The sequence below is a fragment of the Mustelus asterias genome, chromosome 19, assembly GCF_964213995.1.
Source record: "Mustelus asterias chromosome 19, sMusAst1.hap1.1, whole genome shotgun sequence".
NCBI classification, from domain to species: domain Eukaryota; kingdom Metazoa; phylum Chordata; class Chondrichthyes; order Carcharhiniformes; family Triakidae; genus Mustelus; species Mustelus asterias.
The window spans coordinates 5306934-5327763 of NC_135819.1; the positions used below are offsets into that span (position 1 = coordinate 5306934).

At 48.1% G+C, this 20830-nt stretch overlaps 1 protein-coding gene across 2 annotated transcripts in view; it reads right to left on the reverse strand.

Annotated features, from left to right (window-relative positions):
* LOC144507710 (AP-1 complex subunit mu-1-like) overlaps positions 1-20830 on the reverse strand; it is a 387219-nt gene that overhangs the window by 340100 nt on the left and 26289 nt on the right. The window contains exons 7-12 of one of the 2 annotated variants that reach the window (XR_013500133.1): positions 20382-20524; positions 16927-16998; positions 14660-14818; positions 13125-13250; positions 12596-12671; positions 9161-10938 (exon numbers count right to left, since the gene is read on the reverse strand). Coding sequence is in view for 1 of the 2 variants with exons in the window: in XM_078234921.1 (XP_078091047.1) it covers positions 10916-10938; positions 12596-12671; positions 13125-13250; positions 14660-14818; positions 16927-16998; positions 20382-20524 (599 nt within the window). In the remaining variant the exon portion in view is untranslated. Of the gene's footprint in view, positions 1-8842; positions 10939-12595; positions 12672-13124; positions 13251-14659; positions 14819-16926; positions 16999-20381; positions 20525-20830 lie in introns of those variants that run through there. The other variant, XM_078234921.1, reaches the window with a different exon arrangement.

A 20830-nucleotide genomic window follows, 5' to 3' on the forward strand; every position in this document is an offset into this window, starting at 1 on the left:
CAAAGGAGCTGTGCTCCGAAAGCTTATGGTATTTGTTACCAAATAAACCTGTTGGACTTTAACCTGGTGTTGTGAGACTTCTTACTGTGCCTCACAGCGCCAGGGACCCGGGTTCGATCACCGGCTTGGGTTACTGTTTGTGTGGAGTTTGCACATTCTCCCCGTGTCTGCATGGGTTTCCTCCGGCTGCTCCGGTTTCCTCCCACAGTCCGAGCGATGTGCTGGTTAGGGTGGATTGACCCGAACAGATGCTGGAGTGTGGTGACTAGGGGAATTTCAGAGTAACTTCATTGTTAATGTAAACCTTACTTGTGACTAATAAATAAACTTTATTATTCACTTTATTTATCTTTGGAGTGTGGGAGGAAACCGGAGCACCCGGAGGAAACCCACGCAGACACGGGGAGAATGTGCAGACTCAGCACAGACAGTGACCCGAGCCAGGAATCGAACCCAGGTCCCCAGCACCGTGAGGCCGCAGTGTGAACTACTGCCCCTCTGTGCCATCTGTAACTTACTGTCGTTGAGTTGATTCATTATTGTCTCATAGAATCCCTACAGTGCAGAAGGAGGCCATTCAGCCCATCGAACGGCACCGACAACAATCCCTCCCAGGCCCTATCCCCATAACCACACATATTTACCTTAGCTAATCCCCCTGACACTAAGGGGCAATTAAGCATAGCCAATCCACCTAACCTGCATATCTTTGGACTGTGGGAGGAAACCGGAGCACCCGGGGGAAAGCCACGCAGACACGGGGAGAACGTGCAGACACGGGGAGAACGTGCAGACTCCGCACAGACAGTGACCCAAGCCAGGAATCCTGGCGCTGTGAGGCAGCCATACTAACTATTGTGCCACTCAATGTACTGGGATACAGTGAAAAGTATTGTTTCTTGCGCGCTATACAGACAAAACATACCGTTCATAGAGAAGGAAAGGAGAAAGTGCAGAATGCACTGTTACAGTCATAGCTAGGATGGAGAGAAAGATCAACTTAGTGCAAGGTAGGTCCATTCAAAAGTCTGACGGCAGCAGGGAAGAAACTGTTCTTGAGTCGATTGGTACATGACCTCAGACTTTTGTATCTTTTTCTTGGTCATATCAACAGAAAGCTCTGCCTGGCAGCTTGGTTAGAGGCACGCTCCCTAACCAGACGCTGAAGGACCCCTGTAAGGACTATATGGAAATTACCCAGGAAGTTCAAACTTCCGAGGGACAATTATCCCGCATCGGGAACCATCTGGAGCTCCAATTTAAATTGCAATCTCAGATGGCTCTGAACTATTTGAAGAATAGTTACCTGGCAACCGGGAATTAAATCCACATTCAACTCCTGAGTAATAGAGTACTGATATCCCTGATCTCCCACTGGATTCCCCCTCCTTCTTACTAACTTCCATTATTCTCCCACTCCTGAAACCCTGGCCACTGGACTACCCTCTCCATCCCCAAACACCCTCCCCCGACTACCCTCTCTATCCCCCTTTCTCCTGACCCCCCCACTACCTCCCCAACACCCGAATAACCTCTCACCCCCAAACACTTCCGCTCTCCCCGGACTACCCCTCTTAGGTAACCCCCCCCCATCTAACTCCTCCGACTCCCCCTCTTGACTAACCCCCTCACCTGAGCACCCACTCGATGACCCTCCCACACCCCCACTCGACGACTATCCTTTAGACCCACTAAAATTCCCATTTCCCCCCTCCACACCTGACATCCCTCCGACCCATTCTTTAAGTTTCTTTATAATTGTCGCAAGTAGGCTTATATTAACACTGCAATGAAGTTACTGAGAAAATCCCCTAGTTGCCACACTCTGGCGCCTGTTTGGGTACACTGAGGGAGAATTTAGCATGGCCATTGCACCTAACCTGCACATCTTTGGACTGTGGGAGGAAGCTGGAGCACCCAGAGGAAACCCACACAGACACGGGGAGAATGTGCAAACTCCACACAGACAGTGATCCAAGCCGGGAATTGAACCCAGAACCCTGGCGCTGTGAGGCAGCAGTGCTAACCACTGTGCCACTTATCTACTCCACTATGCAAGTGGCTAAGATCTTTACCATTACCAACTTTTACAGCTGCCAGTGCTATAAGTACGGTGGTGGGTGGGAGGACTGGGATGCATGTCCCCAGATGCTGCTGTGTTTTACTGGGAGGACACAGAGCTTTCACACTGTACTATGAGGACACAGAGCTTTCACTCTGTACTGGGTGGACTCAGAGCTTTCACACTGTACTATGAGGACACAGAGCTTTCACTCTGTACTGGGTGGACTCAGAGCTTTCACACTGTACTGGGAGGACTCAGAGCTTCTGCGCTGTATGTCTCTCACTAGAGCCCAGGTTGGAAGTCCAGGTGAGAAATGCGCAGCTTCTGGGTATGTGAAATGGTGCAGGGTAGCACCAAGACACTGACTGCGTCCCACAAAGGTTCTGGGCCCCAGTGTTGGATTGAGCTAGTTGGGTTCAATCGGGTGGGTACAACGAGGCAAGCAGGACATCCCGCCAAACCTGGAGTGATCCCTGCTGGAACCTTCTCAGGCGACTAAATTCGGCATGTCCGCTATGACTCCCACCAACTTCTACAGATACACCATAGAAAGCATTCTTTCTGGTTGTATCACAGCTTGGTATGGTTCCTTCTCTGCAAGAAACTACAAAGGGTCATCACTCAACCCAGCCCCCCATCCATTGACTCTGTCTACACTTCCCGCTGCCTCGGCAAAGCAGCCAGCATAATTAAGGACTCCACACACCCCGGACATTCTCTCTTCCACCTTCTTCCATCGGGAAAAAGATACAAAAGTCTGAGGTCACGTACCAACCAACTCAAGAACAGCTTCTTCCCTGCTGCCATCAGACTTTTGAATGGACCTACCTCGCATTAAGTCGATCTTTCTCTACACCCTAGCTATGACAGTAACACTGCATTCTGCTCTCTCGTTTCCTTCTCTATGAATGGTATGCTTTGTCTGTATAGCGCTCAAGAAACAATACTTTTCACTGTATGTTAATACATGTGACAATAATAAATCAAATCAAAAAAGCATGCTGAAGGGATGTTTATTGAGAACAGGCTTCGATTGTGATGCCTCCCCCCCATGGACTGAATAGCTTTCTGATAGACATAGTCAACGGTCACCTATCATGTGGCCCAACTGTTCCAGCCCTGTGTTTATGTTCAACAAGAGCCTCCTCCCATCCAACTCCATTAGAATATATCCTTCGCTCCCTATCGAGCCTCCCCTAAAGACTTCACATTTGAGGTCAGCACTGACCTCATCCTCCCATCCATTGACTCTGTCTACACTTCCCGCTGCCTCGGAAAAGCAGCCAGCATAATTAAGGGCCCCACGGTCCCCCATGGTCGGCTTATGATGAAAGTGAGGAGGTGTGGGATAGAGGGAAAGTTGGCCGATTGGATAGGTAACTGGCTGTCTGATCGAAGACAGAGGGTGGTGGTGGATGGAACATTTTCGGATTGGAGGCAGGTTGCTAGCAGAGTGCCACAGGGATCAGTGCTTGGTCCTCTGCTCTTTGTGATTTTTATTAATGACTTAGAGGAGGGGGCTGAAGGGTGGATCAGTAAATTTGCTGATGACACCAAGATTGGTGGAGTAGTGGATGAGGTGAAGGGCTGTTGTAGACTGCAAAGAGACATAGATAGGATGCAAAGCTGGGCTGAAAAATGGCAAATGAAGTTTACCCCTGATAAATGTGAGGTGATTCATTTTGGTACGACTAATTTAAATGTGGATTACAGGGTCAAAGGTAGGGTTCTGAAGACTGTGGAGGAACAGAGAGATCTTGGGGTCCATATCCACAGATCTCTAAAGGTTGCCACTCAAGTGGATAGAGCTGTGAAGAAGGCCTATAGTGTGTTAGCTTTTATTAACAGGGCGTTGGAGTTTAAGAGCCGTGGGGTTATGCTGGTTATGCAGGACCTTGGTGAGACCACATTTGGAATATTGTGTGCAGTTCTGGTCACCTCACTATAAGAAGGATGTGGAAGCGCTGGAAAGAGTGCAGAGGAGATTTACCAGGATGCTGCCTGGTTTGGAGGGTAGGTCTTATGAGGAAAGGTTGAGGGAGCTAGGGCTGTTCTCTCTGGAGCGGAGGAGGCTGAGGGGAGACTTAATAGAGGTTTATAAAATGATGAAGGGGATAGATAGAGTGAACGTTCAAAGACTATTTCCTCGGGTGGATGGAGCTATTACAAGGGGGCATAACTATAGGGTTCATGGTGGGAGATATAGGAAGGACATCAGAGGTAGGTTCTTTACGCAGAGAGTGGTTGGGGTGTGGAATGGACTGCCTGCAGTGATAGTGGAGTCAGACACTTTAGGAACATTTAAGCGGTTATTGGATAGGCACATGGAGCACACCAGGATGATAGGGAGTGGGATAGCTTGATCTTGGTTTCAGATAAAGCTCGGCACAACATCGTGGGCCGAAGGGCCTGTTCTGTGCTGTACTGTTCTATGTTCTATGTTCACCCCGGATGTTCTCTCTTCCACCTTCTTCCGTCGGGAAAAAGATACAAAAATCTGGGGTCACGTACCAGCTGACTCAAGAACATCTTCCCTGCTGCCATCAGACTTTTGAATAGACCTAACTCGCATTAAGTTGATCTTTCTCTACATCCTAGCTATGACTGTAACACTGCATTCTGCACTGTCTCGTTTCCTTCTCTATGAACGGTATGCTTTGTCTGTATAGCGTGCAAGAAACAATACTTTTCATTGTATCCCAATACGTGTGACAACAATAAATCAAATCAAATCAAATCTAGATTGACACACGGCACAGTGGTTAGCACTGCTGCCTCACAGTGCCAGGGACCCGGGTTCAATTCCGGCCTTGGGTCACTGACTGTGCGGAGTCTCCATGTTCTCCCTGTATGTGCGTGGATTTCCTCCGGGTGCTCCGGTTTCCTCCCACAGCCCAAAGATGTGCAGGTCAGGTGGATTGGCCATGCTAACTTGCCTCTTAGTGTCTCAAAGACTTGATAGAATCTAAGATAACAATCCAGCGTAGTACAGAAGGATGTCTTTCAGATGAGATGTTAAACTCAAGTCTAATCTGCTCTCGCAGGCATTACCAAAGACCTTAGCCACTTGCATAGGGGAGTGGGTAGGTGGCACAGTGGTTAGCACTGCATGGGCTTCAGGGATAGTGTGGGGGCGTTGGGCTGAGTAAGATGCTGTGTTGGAGATTCAGTGCAGACTCGATGGGCCCAATGCACTGTGGGGATTCTGTGAAACCCACTCAGACACGGAGAGAATGTGCAAACTCACGTACGTCCTCACGAGAATAAAACCCTCTGGGTCCCAAGACTTCCTACTCAGTAGAAATATGAAATGCCGATTTGAGCCACACAAGAATCCATTAGCAACACAGCAAGTTGAGTTTATTGAGATTAACAAAGACATTAGCTTCAGAGGCAGCCAAGCCCCTTCATCAGTCAATGCAACATTACAAAAGAGGTTTTGGTTACTCTACAAAGCATTTCATTCACAAAAATATCAAAACACTTCCCATTCATGTCACATACACATAACACATGCATGTAATTTTCTAGTGGCAAGCATTGAAAGCAGAGGAATTCCCCAACCTAAACACCCAATCTGTTAAAAAATTTAAGAGCACAATTTGAGATGGAGGGCAGCATAATTGCTCGATCGAGTCGAACCCACGAAATGAAATCAAATCCACTCTCTCACGTGTAGGATGTGGCTGCACTCGGGCGGAGAGGAAGTGTTTGGAATGGAACTGATGGGAGATAGCTGGCATGGATTCGATGGGACGAATGGCCTCCATCTCTGCACTGCTGGAGAAAAATCGTCCCTGCCTTTGAAACTTCCAGTAACTGGAGGAGGTTTGGACATTGTATTTATATTAACCGGTCAACGTGTTGCTAGATTCTTCTATGTAGGGTACAGAAAAGGACAGTAAGAAGTCTCACAACACCAGGTTAAAGTCCAACAGGTCTATTTGGTAGCACAAGCCACAAGCTTTTGGAGCACGGCCCCTGCCTGTCTATACAGAAGGAGCAGCGCTCCGAAAGCTCGTGCTACCAAATAAACCTGTTGGGACTTTAACCTGGTGTTGTGAGGCTTCCTACTGTGTTTACCCCAGTCCAACGCCGGCATCTCCACATCATATACAGAAAAGGAGCAGGGATAGGAAGTGGCAACGCGGGTTAGCCAGCCTGTTAAAATTCCACATGCGCCACAAGGGTTCATTTCACAAATGGGATCGGAATTTGTGTTAAAAATTAGCTGAGCCTGGGCTGGACCACATATGGAGGACTTTACACTGTCCTGATTGCCGTGATACAGTCAGATGGGTCACTGCTGGTTGGGTGCATTGACCGTGCTAAATTCTCCCTCAGTGTACCCGAACAGGCGCTGGAGTGGGGCGACTAGGGGATTTTCATAGTAACTTCATTGCAATGTTCATGTAAGCCTACTTGTGACACTAATAAAATAAACTTTAAAAACTTTAAAGAATAGATTCAAGGGGCTGAATGGCCCTACAAGGGGCGGCACGGTAGCACAGTGGTTAGCACTGCTGCTTCACAGCTCCAGGGACCTGGGTTCGATTCCCGGCTTATGTCACTGTCTGTGTGGAGTTTGCTCATTCCCCTCGTGTCTGCATGGGTTTCCTCCGGGTGCTCCAGTTTCCTCCCACAGTCCAAAGATGTGCGGGTTTGGTTGATTGGCCATGCTAAAAAAAAATTGCCCGTAGTGTCCTGAGATGCGTAGGTTAGAGGGATTAGTGGGTAAAATATGTAGGGATATGGGAGTAGGGCCTGAGTGGGATTGTGGTCAGTGCAGACCCGATGGGCCGAATGGTCTCTTTTTGTACGGTAGGGATTCTATGATGATTCTACATGCAGGAGGCAGTTGAGAAGGTGCAGAGAAGGATGATCCCAGGATAGAGATAGACAACCATTGGGGAAGACTGAATACACTGGGACTCCTTACACAGAGTAGTGACCTAATTGAGGTCTTTAAGGTTTCATATAGTTGGGGCTGGAATCCAAAACTGGGGATCATAAACTCAAGATGGCCCCTAATACATCCAATAAGCCTCTTCACCCAGCGGGTTGTTAGCACATAAAGTTTCCTACCACATGGAGTGGAGGTGGATAGCATAGATAGAGCATAAGACTATAAGATATAGGAGCAGAATTAGGCCATTCGGCCCATCGAGTCTGTTCCGCGATTCAATCATGGCTGATCTGATTCTCATCCTCATTCTCCTGCCTTCTCCCTGTAACCCTTGATCCCCTTATTGATCAAGAACCCTCTGTCTTAAAGACACTCAATGACCCGGCCTCCACAGCCCTCTGTGGCAATGAGTTCCACAGATTCACCACCCTCTGGATGAAGAAATTCCTCCTCATCTCAGTTGTAAAGGAGCGTCCCTTCACTCTGAGGTTGTGCCCTCAACTTCAGGTCTCTCCCACTAGTGGAACATCCTCTCCACGTCCACTCTATCTAGGCCTCTCAGTGTTCTGTAAGTTTCAATTAGATCCCTCCTCCTCCTTCTAAACTCCATCGAGTATAAACTCAGACTCCTCAAACACTCCTCATATGACAAACCCTTCATTCCTGGGATCATTCTTGTGAACCTCCTCTGGACCCCATCCAAGGCCAGCACATCCTTCCTTAGCTATGGGCCCCAAAACTGCTCACACTGTCTTCATGTGGAAGTCAGATGAATACATGAGGGAGAAAGGAATGGAAGGATGTGTTAGGGGTGGGATGAATTAAGGTGGGAAAGAGGCATGGAGGCAGTTAGGCACACTAACTGGCATGGGGCGGCACAGTGGTTAGCACTGCTGCCTCACAGCGCCAGGGACCCGGGTTCGATTCCCGGCTTGGATGTCTGTGCAGAGTTTGCAGATTCTCCCCGTGTCTGTGTGGGCTTCCTCCGGGTGCTCCGGTTTCCTCCCACAGTCCGAAAGACGTGCTGGTTAGGGTGCATTGGCCGTGCTAAATTCTCCCTCAGTGTATCTGAACAGGCTTCAGAGTGTGGCGACTGGGGGATTTTCACAGTAACTTCATTGCAGTGTTAATGTAAGCCTTACTTGTGACACTAGTAAATAAACTTTAAACTTAAACAATGCCCTAATGTCCGGTAATAACCTTTAATCCCCAAATGGACATGAAAATTCACAACCTGTGGATAGGTTTGTCTTCAATGCGTGTTTTACCTTTCATTGTTAACAAGGCTGTGATTTGCGATGTCTTGTTACAGGGGGTTGAGATGGTGACCTGGCGAAAAGCAGATAGCTACCAAACAGAAAACCCCTGACGGGTTGTGAAAGGGGGTTCTGGAAAAGGATGGAGGAGGTCAGCTGGAGATGACACAGGAGCTTTTCTCAGGATGGTGGAGGGAAAGGGAGTCACTGAATATTGTCAAGAATTGGTCACCTTCTAAGCTGAGAGAACTCGCTGATAGAGGGGACTGAAGGAAGATTAGAGGGAGGTAAACCATGAGGCAGTAGACAGAGATAGACCATGAGGCAGTAGACAGAGATAGACCATGAGGCAGTAGACAGAGATAGACCATGAGGCAGTAGAGGGAGGTAGACCATGAGGCAGTAGACAGAGATTGACCATGAGGCAGTAGACAGAGATAGACCATGAGGCAGTAGACAGAGATAGACCATGAGGCAGTAGACAGAGATAGACCATGAGGCAGTAGACAGAGATAGACCATGAGGCAGTAGACAGAGATAGACCATGAGGCAGTAGACAGAGATAGACCATGAGGCAGTAGACAGAGATAGACCATGAGGCAGTAGACAGAGATAGACCATGAGGCAGTAGAGGGGGGTAGACCATGAGGTAGAAGAGAATGATGATGGTGGACAACTTAAAATTGAAAATGGGGAGCTTCCCTCTCCAGCCCACCCAGTCTATGCTGACATTTATTTCTTTTACCCAATTCTCTTCCCGCATCTAGTGGCGCACTAAGGCAGACTTTCATCTGTTTTCATAGCTAGTTATTCCCGGAATAGGTCACTAGTCTGTCACCAGGGGCTGATAGCTCCGGTTTCCTCCCTCACTCCAAAGATGTGCAGGTTCGGTGGATTGGCCATGCTAAATTGCCCCTTGGTGTCAGGGGGGACTAGTAGGATAAATATGTGGGGTTCCGGGGACAGGGGTTGGATGGGATTGTGGTCGGTGCAGGCTCGATGGGCTGAATGGCCTCCTTCTGCGCTGTAGGGATCTATGATTCTAAGGACCATTCTTTCGGCATCCAATCTCAAAGCTTTATGGTCACCTCCACTCAATCTAACTTCTTAATTTCCTATCAAAAAAATGGAGTTCAAATTCACAAACGGCTATAGCGGGACTTGAACCACGCTCTCTCGATTGTTGATCCATCATTTTAAAATTAAAGCTCAACCCTTCAGGAGTGAATTTGGGAAGCTCTCTCTCTCCCCCCCGCCCCCATGAAGTCCAGTCCCAATTCTGGAATCTCCTCCCTGAAAGGCCACGGGTCAATTGAAATTTTCCAGACTGCGGTTTCTGTCCGGTAAGGATGCCAGAGGGATCCGGATCAAAGGTGGGCAAATAAGAGTTGGTCGGCTCAGGCCTAACTCAACAGGAGGGCAGACTCGAGGGGCTGAATGGCCTCCTCTAGCCGCTTGCTGTCAAATCACTTGCCTGCATGGATTGATTAACGATTAGAACATAGAACAGTACAGCACAGGAACAGGCCCTTCAGCCCACAATGTTGTGCCGAACACGGCGCCAAATTAACTAATCCCTTCTGCCTGCCCTTGGTCCCTATCCCTCTATTCCATGCATATTCATGGCTTATTTAAAAGCCCCTTAAATGCCCCGATTGTATCTGCTTCTACCACCACCCCTGCAGCACGTTCAAGACACTCTCTGTGTAAAGAAACTTGCCCCTCACACCTCCTTTGAACTTTCCCCCTCTCACCTTAAGTGTGTGCCCCCGAGTATTAATGATGCGGAGATGCCGGCGTTGGACTGGGGTGGGCACAGTAAGAAGTCTCACAACACCAGGTAAAAGTCCAACAGGTTTATTTGGAATCACTAGCTTTCGGAGCGCTGCCCCTTCATCAGGTGAGTGGGCCACTCACCTGATGAAGGAGCAGCGCTCCAAAAGCTCGTGATTCCAAATAAACCTGTTGGACTTTAACCTGGTGTTGTGAGACTTCTTACTGTCCCCTAGTATCAGACACTTCAACTCTGGGAGAAAGATTCTGACTGTCAACCCTATCTGTGCCTCTCATCATTTTATAGACTTCTATCAGGTCTCCCCTCAGCCTCCGCCGCTCCAGAGAAAACAACCCTAGTTTGTCCAGCCTCTCCTTATAGCTAATACCCTCTAACCCAGGCAGCATCCTGGTAAACCTCTTCTGCACCCTCTCCAAAGCCTCCACATCCTTCCCTGTAATGTGGGCAACCAGAATTGAAAGCAGAAGTGCGGCCTAACCAAAGTTTTACGAAGCTGAAACAGAACATTGATTCTTGATTGACGAGGTGGGTGAAAGGTTGTTGGGGGTCGGCAGGAGTGTGGATTTGAGGTTACAATAGGCTTAGCCATGATCTTATTGAATGGTGGAGCAGGCTTGAGATGCCTCCACCTGCTCCTAATTCCTATGGTTTGTATGGACGTATGTTCGCATGAAGTTTAATCAGGCCAGCTTCACAAAGTACCTCAACTTTCATTCAATAAGGTGATGGGGGCGCCAGTAACCATGGTAACTTGTTAGGAGATTACATGAACAGATGAGAGTAGATATCAATGGGATGGTGGAAACCATTGGGACAATGGGAAGAAGCAGCCTGGTCTTTCCACACTTTGGGGAAAAAAATTAGCGTTAATATTTCTTGCGTTGTCCCAGCTGTTAATGTGTTCGGAGTTGGTAATCTGTAAAATAAAACACAGAATTATAGAACGACCCATTTGGAGTAGGTTCCAGCTGAGCTGATGGTAACAAATTCTACATTTAAAGGTCAAAATCAGACTTTGACTTTTCTCTTGTGACATTTGGTTCACTAATGCCCCTTTGGGGAAGGAAATCTGCTGTCCTTACCTGGTCTGGCCAATATGTGACAACACCAGGTTAAAGTCCAACAGGTTTATTTGGTAGCAAATACCATAAGCTTTCGGAGCGCTGCTCCTTCGTTGTTTCCTTCATCTGACGAAGGAGCAGCGCTCCGAAAGCTTTGGTATTTGCTACCAAATAAACCTGTTGGACTTTAATCTGGTGTTGTGAGACTTCTTACTGTGTTCACCCCAGTCCAACGCCGGCATCTCCACATCAATATGTGACTCCAGAGCCACAGCAATGCGGTTGACTCTCAACTGCCCTCTGAACAAGGGCAACTAGGGATGGGGCAATAAATGCTGGCCCGGCCAGTGACACCCCGCCCAAGTCCAACGAATGAATAAAATAAACCCCCCCCTCTTTAGTTCCGTGAGGAATCACTAATTGATCTCCCTGTGGGACTGGTTCAATACAAGCTCCCTTGGTAACGGGCAAGGGGGGTGGAACTTGCCACCTGAGCTCTTGATAAGGCAGACACCGGGGAAGGGCCTGCAGAACTGTTGTTCAGGTTGGGACTTGAGAAGGCAACACCCCGGAAGGCGACAGATAACTTCCATTTTCAGTGGAAGGGAGGTCGTTTGCTGCTGTATTAAGGAGCAATACAGGCACGGTGGCACAGTGGTTAGCACTGCTGCCCCACAGCGCCAGGGACCCGGGTTCAATTCCCGGCCTTGGGTCACTGTCTGTGCGTTGGTGCGGCCGCATTTGGAGTATTGCGTACAGTTCTGGTCGCCGCATTATAGGAAAGATGTGGAAGTGTTGGAAAGGGTGCAGAGGAGATTTACCAGGATGTTGTCTGGTATGATGGGAAAATCGTATGAGGAAAGGCTGAGGGGCTTGAGGTTGTTTTCGTTAGAGAGAAGAAGGTTAAGAGGTGACTTAATAGAGGCATACAAGATGATCAGAGGATTAGATAGGGTGTATAGTGAGAGCCTTTTTCCTCAGATGGTGGTGGCTAGCACGAGGGGACATAGCTTTAAATTGAGGGGTGAGAGATATAGGACAGATGTTAGAGGTAGGTTCTTTACTCAGAGAGTAGTAAGGGCGTGGAATGCCCTGCCTGCAGCAGTAGTGGACTCGTCAACATTAAGAGCATTCAAATGGTTATTGGATAAACATATGGGTGATATTGGAATAGTGTAGATTAGAGGGGCTTTAGATTGGTTCCACTGGTCGGCGCAACATCGAGGGCCGAAGGGCCTGTACTGCGCTGTAATGTTCTCTGTCCGCATGGGTTTCCTCCAGATGCTCCAGTTTCCTCCCACAATGTGAAAGACATGCTGGTTAGGTGTGTATCTGGATTAATAGTCTAGCGATAATGCCACTAGGCCATCGCCTCCCTGTCTGAGATAATAAAACAGGTTCGCAAAGACATATTCACACGCTCCCAATGCAATCAGCTGGACAACTATATCACAACCCACTTAAACCTGGTGTTTCAGACGCATTTCCCTCCTGCAGCAGGGAAGTACTAACCTCCGCTTTGTGTTATATACCTGACCCAGGGTAGGGCCTGGTAACCGCTTTTCTCAATTATTTTCATGTAACGCACCTGCAAAGCAAAATAAAACCAAGGGTTAATCGCAGTGGAGTGGGGTGAGAGGGTCAACTTGAAGAGACATTGTTCCCAGGACGCCCCAAGTAGGAAACAGCCAATCAGAGGCTCCTTTTGCACCCGGCCCAATTTTCTTTTCCATTCCCTCGAAAATTAAAACCATGCGGACTCAAAACGTTAATCTTCAATCATCTCCAATCAGTGAAGGTATGGCTAGGCAGGTATGTGGAATTTGGCCCAGGTCAACTATGAAGTCATTGAATGGTGGCAGAATAGGCTTGAGGGGCTGAATGGCCTGCTCCTGGCCCCCAAGTTTACCTGCTGAGGCAGGTCATCCAGGGTGTGCGCCTTGCGCTCTGGCTTGGGGAAGGAGTTTTCCAATGCCCCCACCCACCCCCTCTCTTGCCCCCCGGCGAATACCTCCTCCGCCTGCAGCCAATTGGCACTGACCTGCACTCCAGACACCGTGAAGTATGGGATTTCGAATTTCACAGAGATTGGCGGCTTTCCTTCTGCGTTTTCGTTCTCCACGCTCGGAAGGCCGAAGTGAGCCCGCATTAGATATTCCTTTCCACCCTGACAGGAGAGAGAGAGAGAGAGTGGAAGCTGTGAAAATGGAAAGAACAATCGCGTTCCAACAGCGAGCCATCAGAAATTACAACTAATGAGTCATAGAAACATAGAAGCAGGAGGAGGCCATTCGGCCCGTCGAGCTTGTTCCACCATTCATTTTGATCATCGAATTCAATAGCCTGATCACCCCCTTCCCCCTGATCCTTTGATCCCTTTAGTTCCCAGGTAGTAGGAAACAGCCAATCAGAGGCTCCTTTTGCACCCGGCCCAATTTTCTTTTCCGTTCCCTAGAAAATTAAAACCATGCGGACTCAAAACGTTAATCTTCAATCATCTCCAATTAGTCCCAAGAGCTTTATCTAATTTCTTCTTGAAATCACACAATGCTTTGGCCTCAACTCTTTTCTGTGGTAGTGAATTCCACACATTCACCACCCTCTGGGTGAAGAAATTTCTCCTCACCTCAGTCCTAAAAGGTTTATTCCTTATCCTCAAACTATGAGCTGGACTCCCCCACCACTGGGGACATTCTTTCTGAATCTGAGTCCATTCGGCCCTTCCACTTATACAAATGCTATCTCCTCTGATCTCTAACCTTTCTCCATATCATAGAATCCCTACAGTGAAAGAGGCCATTCGGCCCATCGAGCCTGCACCGACAACAATCCCACCCAGGCCATATCCCCATAACCCCACATATTTACCCTGCTTGTCCCCCTGACACTAAGGGGCAATTTAGCATGGCCAATCCACCTAACCCACACATGTTTGGGACACTAAGGGACAATTTAGCATGGCCAATCCACCTAACCCACACATCTTGGGACACGAAGGGACAATTTAGCATGGCCAATCCACCTAACCCACACATCTTGGGACACGAAGGGACAATTTAGCATGGCCAATTCATCTAACCTGCACGTCTTTGGACACTAAGGGGCTGTTTAGCATGGCCAATTCATCTAACCTGATACCTCCTTCATAAAAGGAAAGTGTGAAGGCATTTATACAGTGCTGTTTCCATCCTCCCGCCATTCCAAGCAGCCAATGAAGTTTAGCCACTGTTGCGATGTAGTCAATTTCTGCGCAGCAACAGAATGACCAGGTCATCAGGATTTTTTTCTTTTTGGTGATGTTAGCCAAGGCACTGGTAATAACACCACCCCCCCCATCTCTTATTGAGAACTGTGCCACCCGGGATGACGGATGAGGCATTGGTCTTCTCCGAAAGATGGCACCTCTGAGAGTGCAGCACGCCCCCCTGCCCCCACCCCATTGGAATACCAGCCTGCATTGTGGACTCGAACCCCATCACCATCCTGACCCAGAGAGAGAGTACCACCCACGGAATTACGGGTGGCACGGGAAGGTTTGTTTGAAGCGCCACCTAGGACATAACGACCCCCACTCACAGGTAAGGATTTGATGGTCCACACCACAGTGTTATTTTCGGGAACCCACTTGGCACTGCCCACACTGGTCTTGAACTTGGGCGAATCTGCGTCGCTGGGCACTGGGATAACGATCTCCACATTGTTGGCCACGGATTGCTTCTTGAACTGACTTTTAGCCTGCAGGGTGGTTAGAAAAACAAATTTATCGTCAGCTGGATGATCTCCAAGCATTTTCCCTTACAACTCTCCCCCCTTCGTTTCCCAAAGGTAGCAAATGCCTCTCACAGCGACAGCCGTACTGTATCTCATTCACATCACCTCACAGCGCCCAGGACCCGGGTTCAATTCCAGCCTGGGGTGACTGGAGTCTGCACATTCTCCCCGTGTCTGCGTGGGTTTCCTCCGGGTGCTCCGGTTTCCTCCCACAGTCTGAAAGACCTACTGGTTAGGTGCATTGGCTGTGCTAAATTCTCCCTCAGTGTACCAGAACAGGCGCCGGGCTGTGGCGACTAGGTGATTTTCACAGTAACTTCATTGCAGTGTTAATGTGAGCCTACTTATAAAATAGAATCCCTACAGTGCAGAAGGTGGCCATTCGGCTCATTAAGTCTGCACTGACCACAATCCCACCTGGCCCTATTCCAGTAACCACACACATTTACCCTGCTAATCACCTGATAGTGGGGTCAATTTACCATGGCCAATCCACTTAACCTGCGCAAATTTGGACTTTGGGAGGAAACGGGAGCACTCGGAGGAAACCCATGCAGACATGGGGAGAACGTGCAAACTCCACAGAGTCACCCGAGGCTGGAATTGAACCCAGATCCTTGGCGCTGTGAGGCAGCAGTGCTAACCACTGTGCCACCATGCTGCCCCAGTGTAGGAAGGTTGTACGACACAAGGATGGATGTGTTGACCGACTAATGGCTGGATAGTGATATGATGAAACCTCCAGGAATACATTTAGGAATAGGAATTGATTCTGTCTGCACTTCCTGCTGCCTCAGCAAAGCAGTCAGCATAATTAAGGACCTCACGCACCTCAGACATTCTCTCTTCCACCTTCTTCCGTCGGGAAAAAGATACAAAAGTCTGAAATCACGTACCAACCGACTCAAGAACAGCTTCTTCCCTGCTGCCGTCAGACTTTTGAATGGACCTACCTCGCATTAAGCAGATCTTTCTCTACACCCTAGCTATGACTGTAACACTACATTCTGCACCCTCTCCTTTCCTTCGCTATGAACGGTATGTTTTGTCTGTATAGCGCACAAGAAACAATACTTTTCACTGTATGTTAATACATGTGACAATAATAAATCAAATCAAAAAAAAAATCAAAAGTCGGCAGACCTAGAAATCAGATATTGGGAAAACATACAAGGTAAGTTTGGAGACTGTGGTGGGATATAGCCAAACTCGGTAGCTAGGTAGAAGGAAAATGGAAGCAAGAGCAGTTTGGGGGTACAAGAAAAGAATGAATTGGAGATGGGTTGGTGTGATGAGTCTTCATTTGACTGTCGGAACAAGGGATTGATGGGCTTGGTCGGCTAGATGACTGGATTCTGGAGCAGAATAGCACCAACTGCATGAGTTCAACCCCTGAGCTGCCTGAGGTACATCTCAGGGCCTGCACCCTGGTCTTGGCCCTGTGGTGACATAACATAATTGGCAAAAATTGGACAATGAGGACTCTACACGAAGCGAGGAAGGGGTATGGGATGGATTCCCAGGAAAAGGAACCAAAGCAGCTTCAATAAGGGAGATTGCGCTGAGTCCATTACCATGTGACTCTATACATCATACTGTGGTGCTTTTCTTCAGCACCACATTAACCCTTGCTCTATTGAGTGCCTTGACGATGGCCTAGAGGTATTGTCAGTAGACTATTCATCCAGAAACTCAGCTTATGTTCTGAGGACCTGGGTTCGAATCCCGCCACGGCAGACAGTGGAACTTGAATTCAATACAAAATATCTGGGATTAAGAATCTACTGATGACCATTGTCAATTGTCGGAAAATCCCATCTGGTTCACTAATGTTGTTTAGGGAAGTAAATCTGCCATCCTTCCCCGGTCTGGCCTACATGTGACTCCAGAGCCACAGCAATGTGGCTGACTCTTAACTGCCCTCGGGCAACCAGGGATGGGCATTAAATGTTGGGCCCAGCCAGCGACACCCATGTCCCACAAATGAATAAAAAAATAGATAAAGGAGAAGGGAGGGTTGTTTCAGTTGATCACTTAATATCCATAAATTGGATTTGGAGTGTTTTTTTTACCTTGATCATATATTCTACGCGACTGTGAGAAAACTTCTCAATTACCGATTCAATCCAAATCAGAGGTTTCACCTAAAACAGAAAGAGGATTTTTAAAAAACTGAATTTCCATCTCTCAAAATGTTCTGATTACTCATTGGACTGAGCTCGGTCCAGGAATGGACTGTACCTGGCCCAGCGCAGCTGCAAGGACTCAGGTTTATATTTTTACCCCTTGGTGAATACTCAGACCCCAACCCTCCACACTTCTTTTGTTCGTCCCAGGGATGTGAGCATCGCTGGCTCGGTCAACACCTGTTATCCAGTGTTACACATTTGCTCGGTGTCCCAAGGATGAGATCTATGACACTTGTATGTTCAAACATTAACACTTTATTAGTTACGTTTAACTATGGACAGATCCCAGTTACTGCCATGAATGTTGCTGCTGCCTCTGTGTAGACTCCTTCTAGATTGTTCTGAGTCCATTACCATGTGACTCTATACATCATACTGCGGTGCTTTTCTTCAGCACCACATTAACCCTTGTTCTGTTGAGTACTTTTACATTACAATGGCACTCATGCACACACAAAACAGACCTAATTGCCCCTGAGAATGTTGTGGTAAGTTGCCTTCTTGAACCCCTTCAGTCCGTGCGGTGTTACTTACATCCGTACGTTTCGAGGAAGAAAGTTCCAGGATTTTGACCTCGCGACAGTGAAGAAAGTTGGGATGGTGTGCGACTTGAGAGGGGAACTTGCAGGTGGGGATGTCCTCAGGCATCTGCTGACCTTGCCCTTCTAGACAACGGGGATTGTGGGTTGGGAAGGTGCTGTCAAAGGAGCTTTGGGGAGTTTGTTGAAGACAAAACCCTTCCTGATGCATCGAGGAGAATGAATATTCAACTGTCCTGCAGTCCTCACTCTGAAGTGGAAAGAGTTGGACTTCCCTCCCCCAACGAGTGAGACCCAGAGTGAGAGAGGCACTCCCGCGGGAGTTCAAGGCTAATCTATATCCGGAGCCTTGGAGAACTGGATACAGAGCAAATGGTTTGAGGTGTCACTCTCTGGGACTTACCCCTTGTTAGAATGTAACCAGTGATAACATTGGATCTGTTGTAATGTGACCAATGGTAACAAGCTGTAAGGGTCAGCTGACCCAGTAAACCATGCAACCAATGACAGAATGATGTGATGACCAGCTGACTCAGTATAAATAAGAACCTGTTCGGAATTATTAAATAGGTTGGGAATGGCCCAGGGTGAGGCCTCAAGTGTTGGAGTAATGAAGTTTCTTGATGAAACCTTTTCTTTGATTTATAAGTTGGAGTAAGTTTTGTTCTATTTTGATTGTCTACACTGGGAGAGTTCCTTCTGGATCAACTCCCCTCAGGCCCTCTCTCTCATCATTGCTGATTCCCCGTTGCCACTTTTAACCATGGCTTCCTCCGTGCTATAACCAATCTATGATTTTATGTCACCGCGTTAAAGCCCATTTCATTCTCTGCCCACACCTAGTGGTGCATAAAGACAGACTTACATCTGATTCCATTGTTCATCCAGCACTCTTAGGGGCAATAAAAACTTACTCCAGCAGATTGGCAGCACGGTGGCACAGTGGTTAGCACTGCTGCCTCACAGCGCCAGGGACCCGGGTTCGATTCCCGGCTCGGGTCACTGTCTGTGCAGAGTCTGCACATTCTCGCCATGTCTGCGTGGGTTTCCTTCGGATGCTCCAGTTTCCTCCCACAGTCCAAAAGACGTGCTGGTTAGCTGCTAAATTCCCCCTCAGCGTACCTGAACAGACGCTGGAGTGTGGCGACTGGGGGATTTTCACAGTAACTTCATTGCAGTGTTAATGCAAAGATGTCTGTGGGCAAGGTTGATTTGGAACTGAGTTGAGGAGAAATTTCTTCACCCAGAGGGTGGTGAATGTATGGAATTCACTACCACGGAAAGTAGTTGAGGCCAAAACATTGTGATTTCAAGAAGGAATTAGATATAGCTCTTGGGGCTAAAGGGGTCAAGGGATATAGGGGGAAGGGGGGAATCAGGGTATTGAATTTGATGATCAGCCATGATCAAAAAGGGCGGCACGGTAGCACAGTGGTTAGCACTGCTGCCTCACAGCTCCAGGGACCTGGGTTCGATTCCCGACTTGGGTCACTGTCTGTGTGGAGTTTGCACATTCTCCTCGTGTCTGCATGGGTTTCCTCCGGGTGCTCCGGTTTCCTCCCACAGTCCAAAGATGTGCGGGTTAGGTTGATTGGCCATGCTAAAAAATTGCCCTTAGTGTCCTGAGATGCGTAGGTTCGAGGGATTAGTGGGTAAATATGTAGGGATAGGGGGGTAGGGCCTGGGTGGGATTGTGGTCGGTGCAGACTCGATGGGCCGAATGGCCTCTTTCTGTGCCGTAGGGTTTCTATGATTCTATGATTGTTAGAGCCTCCCAGATGCAATTCAGTAAAGGAGACACGGGTTCTGCTTCTTCATAAACTATCTTCATTTCTTTGATCCAATTCCACAGACAATTCTCCACCAACCCCCTGTAGCCCCTTCATATATCAGTGACTTCTACTGAACAACTGACATCAAATTAGGACTTAATTGGAAAGTCTGTTTACACATTCCTTACACGGATAAATCAAAGAAAATAGATTTAATAAAGAAACTTCATTACTCCAACACTTGAGGCCTCACCCTGGGCCATTCCAAGCTCCCCCCAATTCCCAACAGATTCTTATTGATACTGAGTCAGCTGGTCACACGACAACAGATCCAATGTTATCATTGGTTACATCCATAGCTAGTAATTCCTGGAACAGGTCGCTCGTCTGTCGCCAGGGGGCTTATAGCTTGAGGCGCACCACTCCACATCAAGCTTGACTGACCAGGAGTCTCTCCCGCTCTTACTGCCCAACCCTTGACATGTTTGGAAGGATTTGCAGGTTGACATTCAACTTGTTTGGCCGCGTCATGAACGCACCTTCCTTGGCCGTCAAGTGGGACTCGAACCCGGAGCTTCTGGCTCAGAGGCAGGGTCGCTAACCCCACTGCGCCACAGGACCCCCTCTTAAAGCAGGGGTTAAAGAGTTGTTAAAGTCACTGGGCGGGATTTTCCTCCCCCTCCCCCGTGGCACGTAAGATTCCTCTGGTGAGATTTCAGTGAGATTTCAGCAACTGTGTTACACGTTTGGATTCAAGTGCTGGAATTTTACCGCCTTGTCCGCCTGAGGCCAACGGAGAATGGCGTTCTGCGAGCCTCGCCCGCCCCGTGCTGGTAAAATTCCGGTCATAATGTTCCTGATTTCTTAGACCTCGGGCTCACCATCGTGCAACATCCTATAAAAAGTTCTAGCAGTCTTTTCTGCATAGTCAGGGCATTTAGGAAAAGTTGACCCATCTCATGATCTCCCTCATATATATACGGAAAACCGAGGGAGAAAAGAATCATTCAGAGAACTCTTCACTCACGTGGATGTTCAGTCGATAAGACATCAGCTCAAAATCTCCGTCCGGGGGGATGAAGGAAATTGTCCGGTCATTCTCAAAACGCGAGAGTCTCACGCACTGGTGGAACTTCACGTCCTCCATCTCGACAGATTTACTTTTACCTCCTGAACCACAGGGGGGGGGGGATGAAAAAGAATGAACCACATCTGAAAACAAGGCACAAGCATCCAGAAATCTCTTGTAATTTCAACTCTAAGAGATGATATAATCGGAGAGCGAGAGAGAGCATGGAAGAAAGAGAAAGTGTGAAAGAGAGAGAAAGGGAGGGCAAAAGAGAGCATGAGAGCAAGAGAGTAAGAGAGAGATAGCGAGAGATTGAGAGAGAGAGATAGATAGATAGCGAGAGAGAGAAATAGGGAGAGAGATAGAGAGAGAGAAATAGAGAGAGAGTTAGAGAGAGAGAGAGAGAT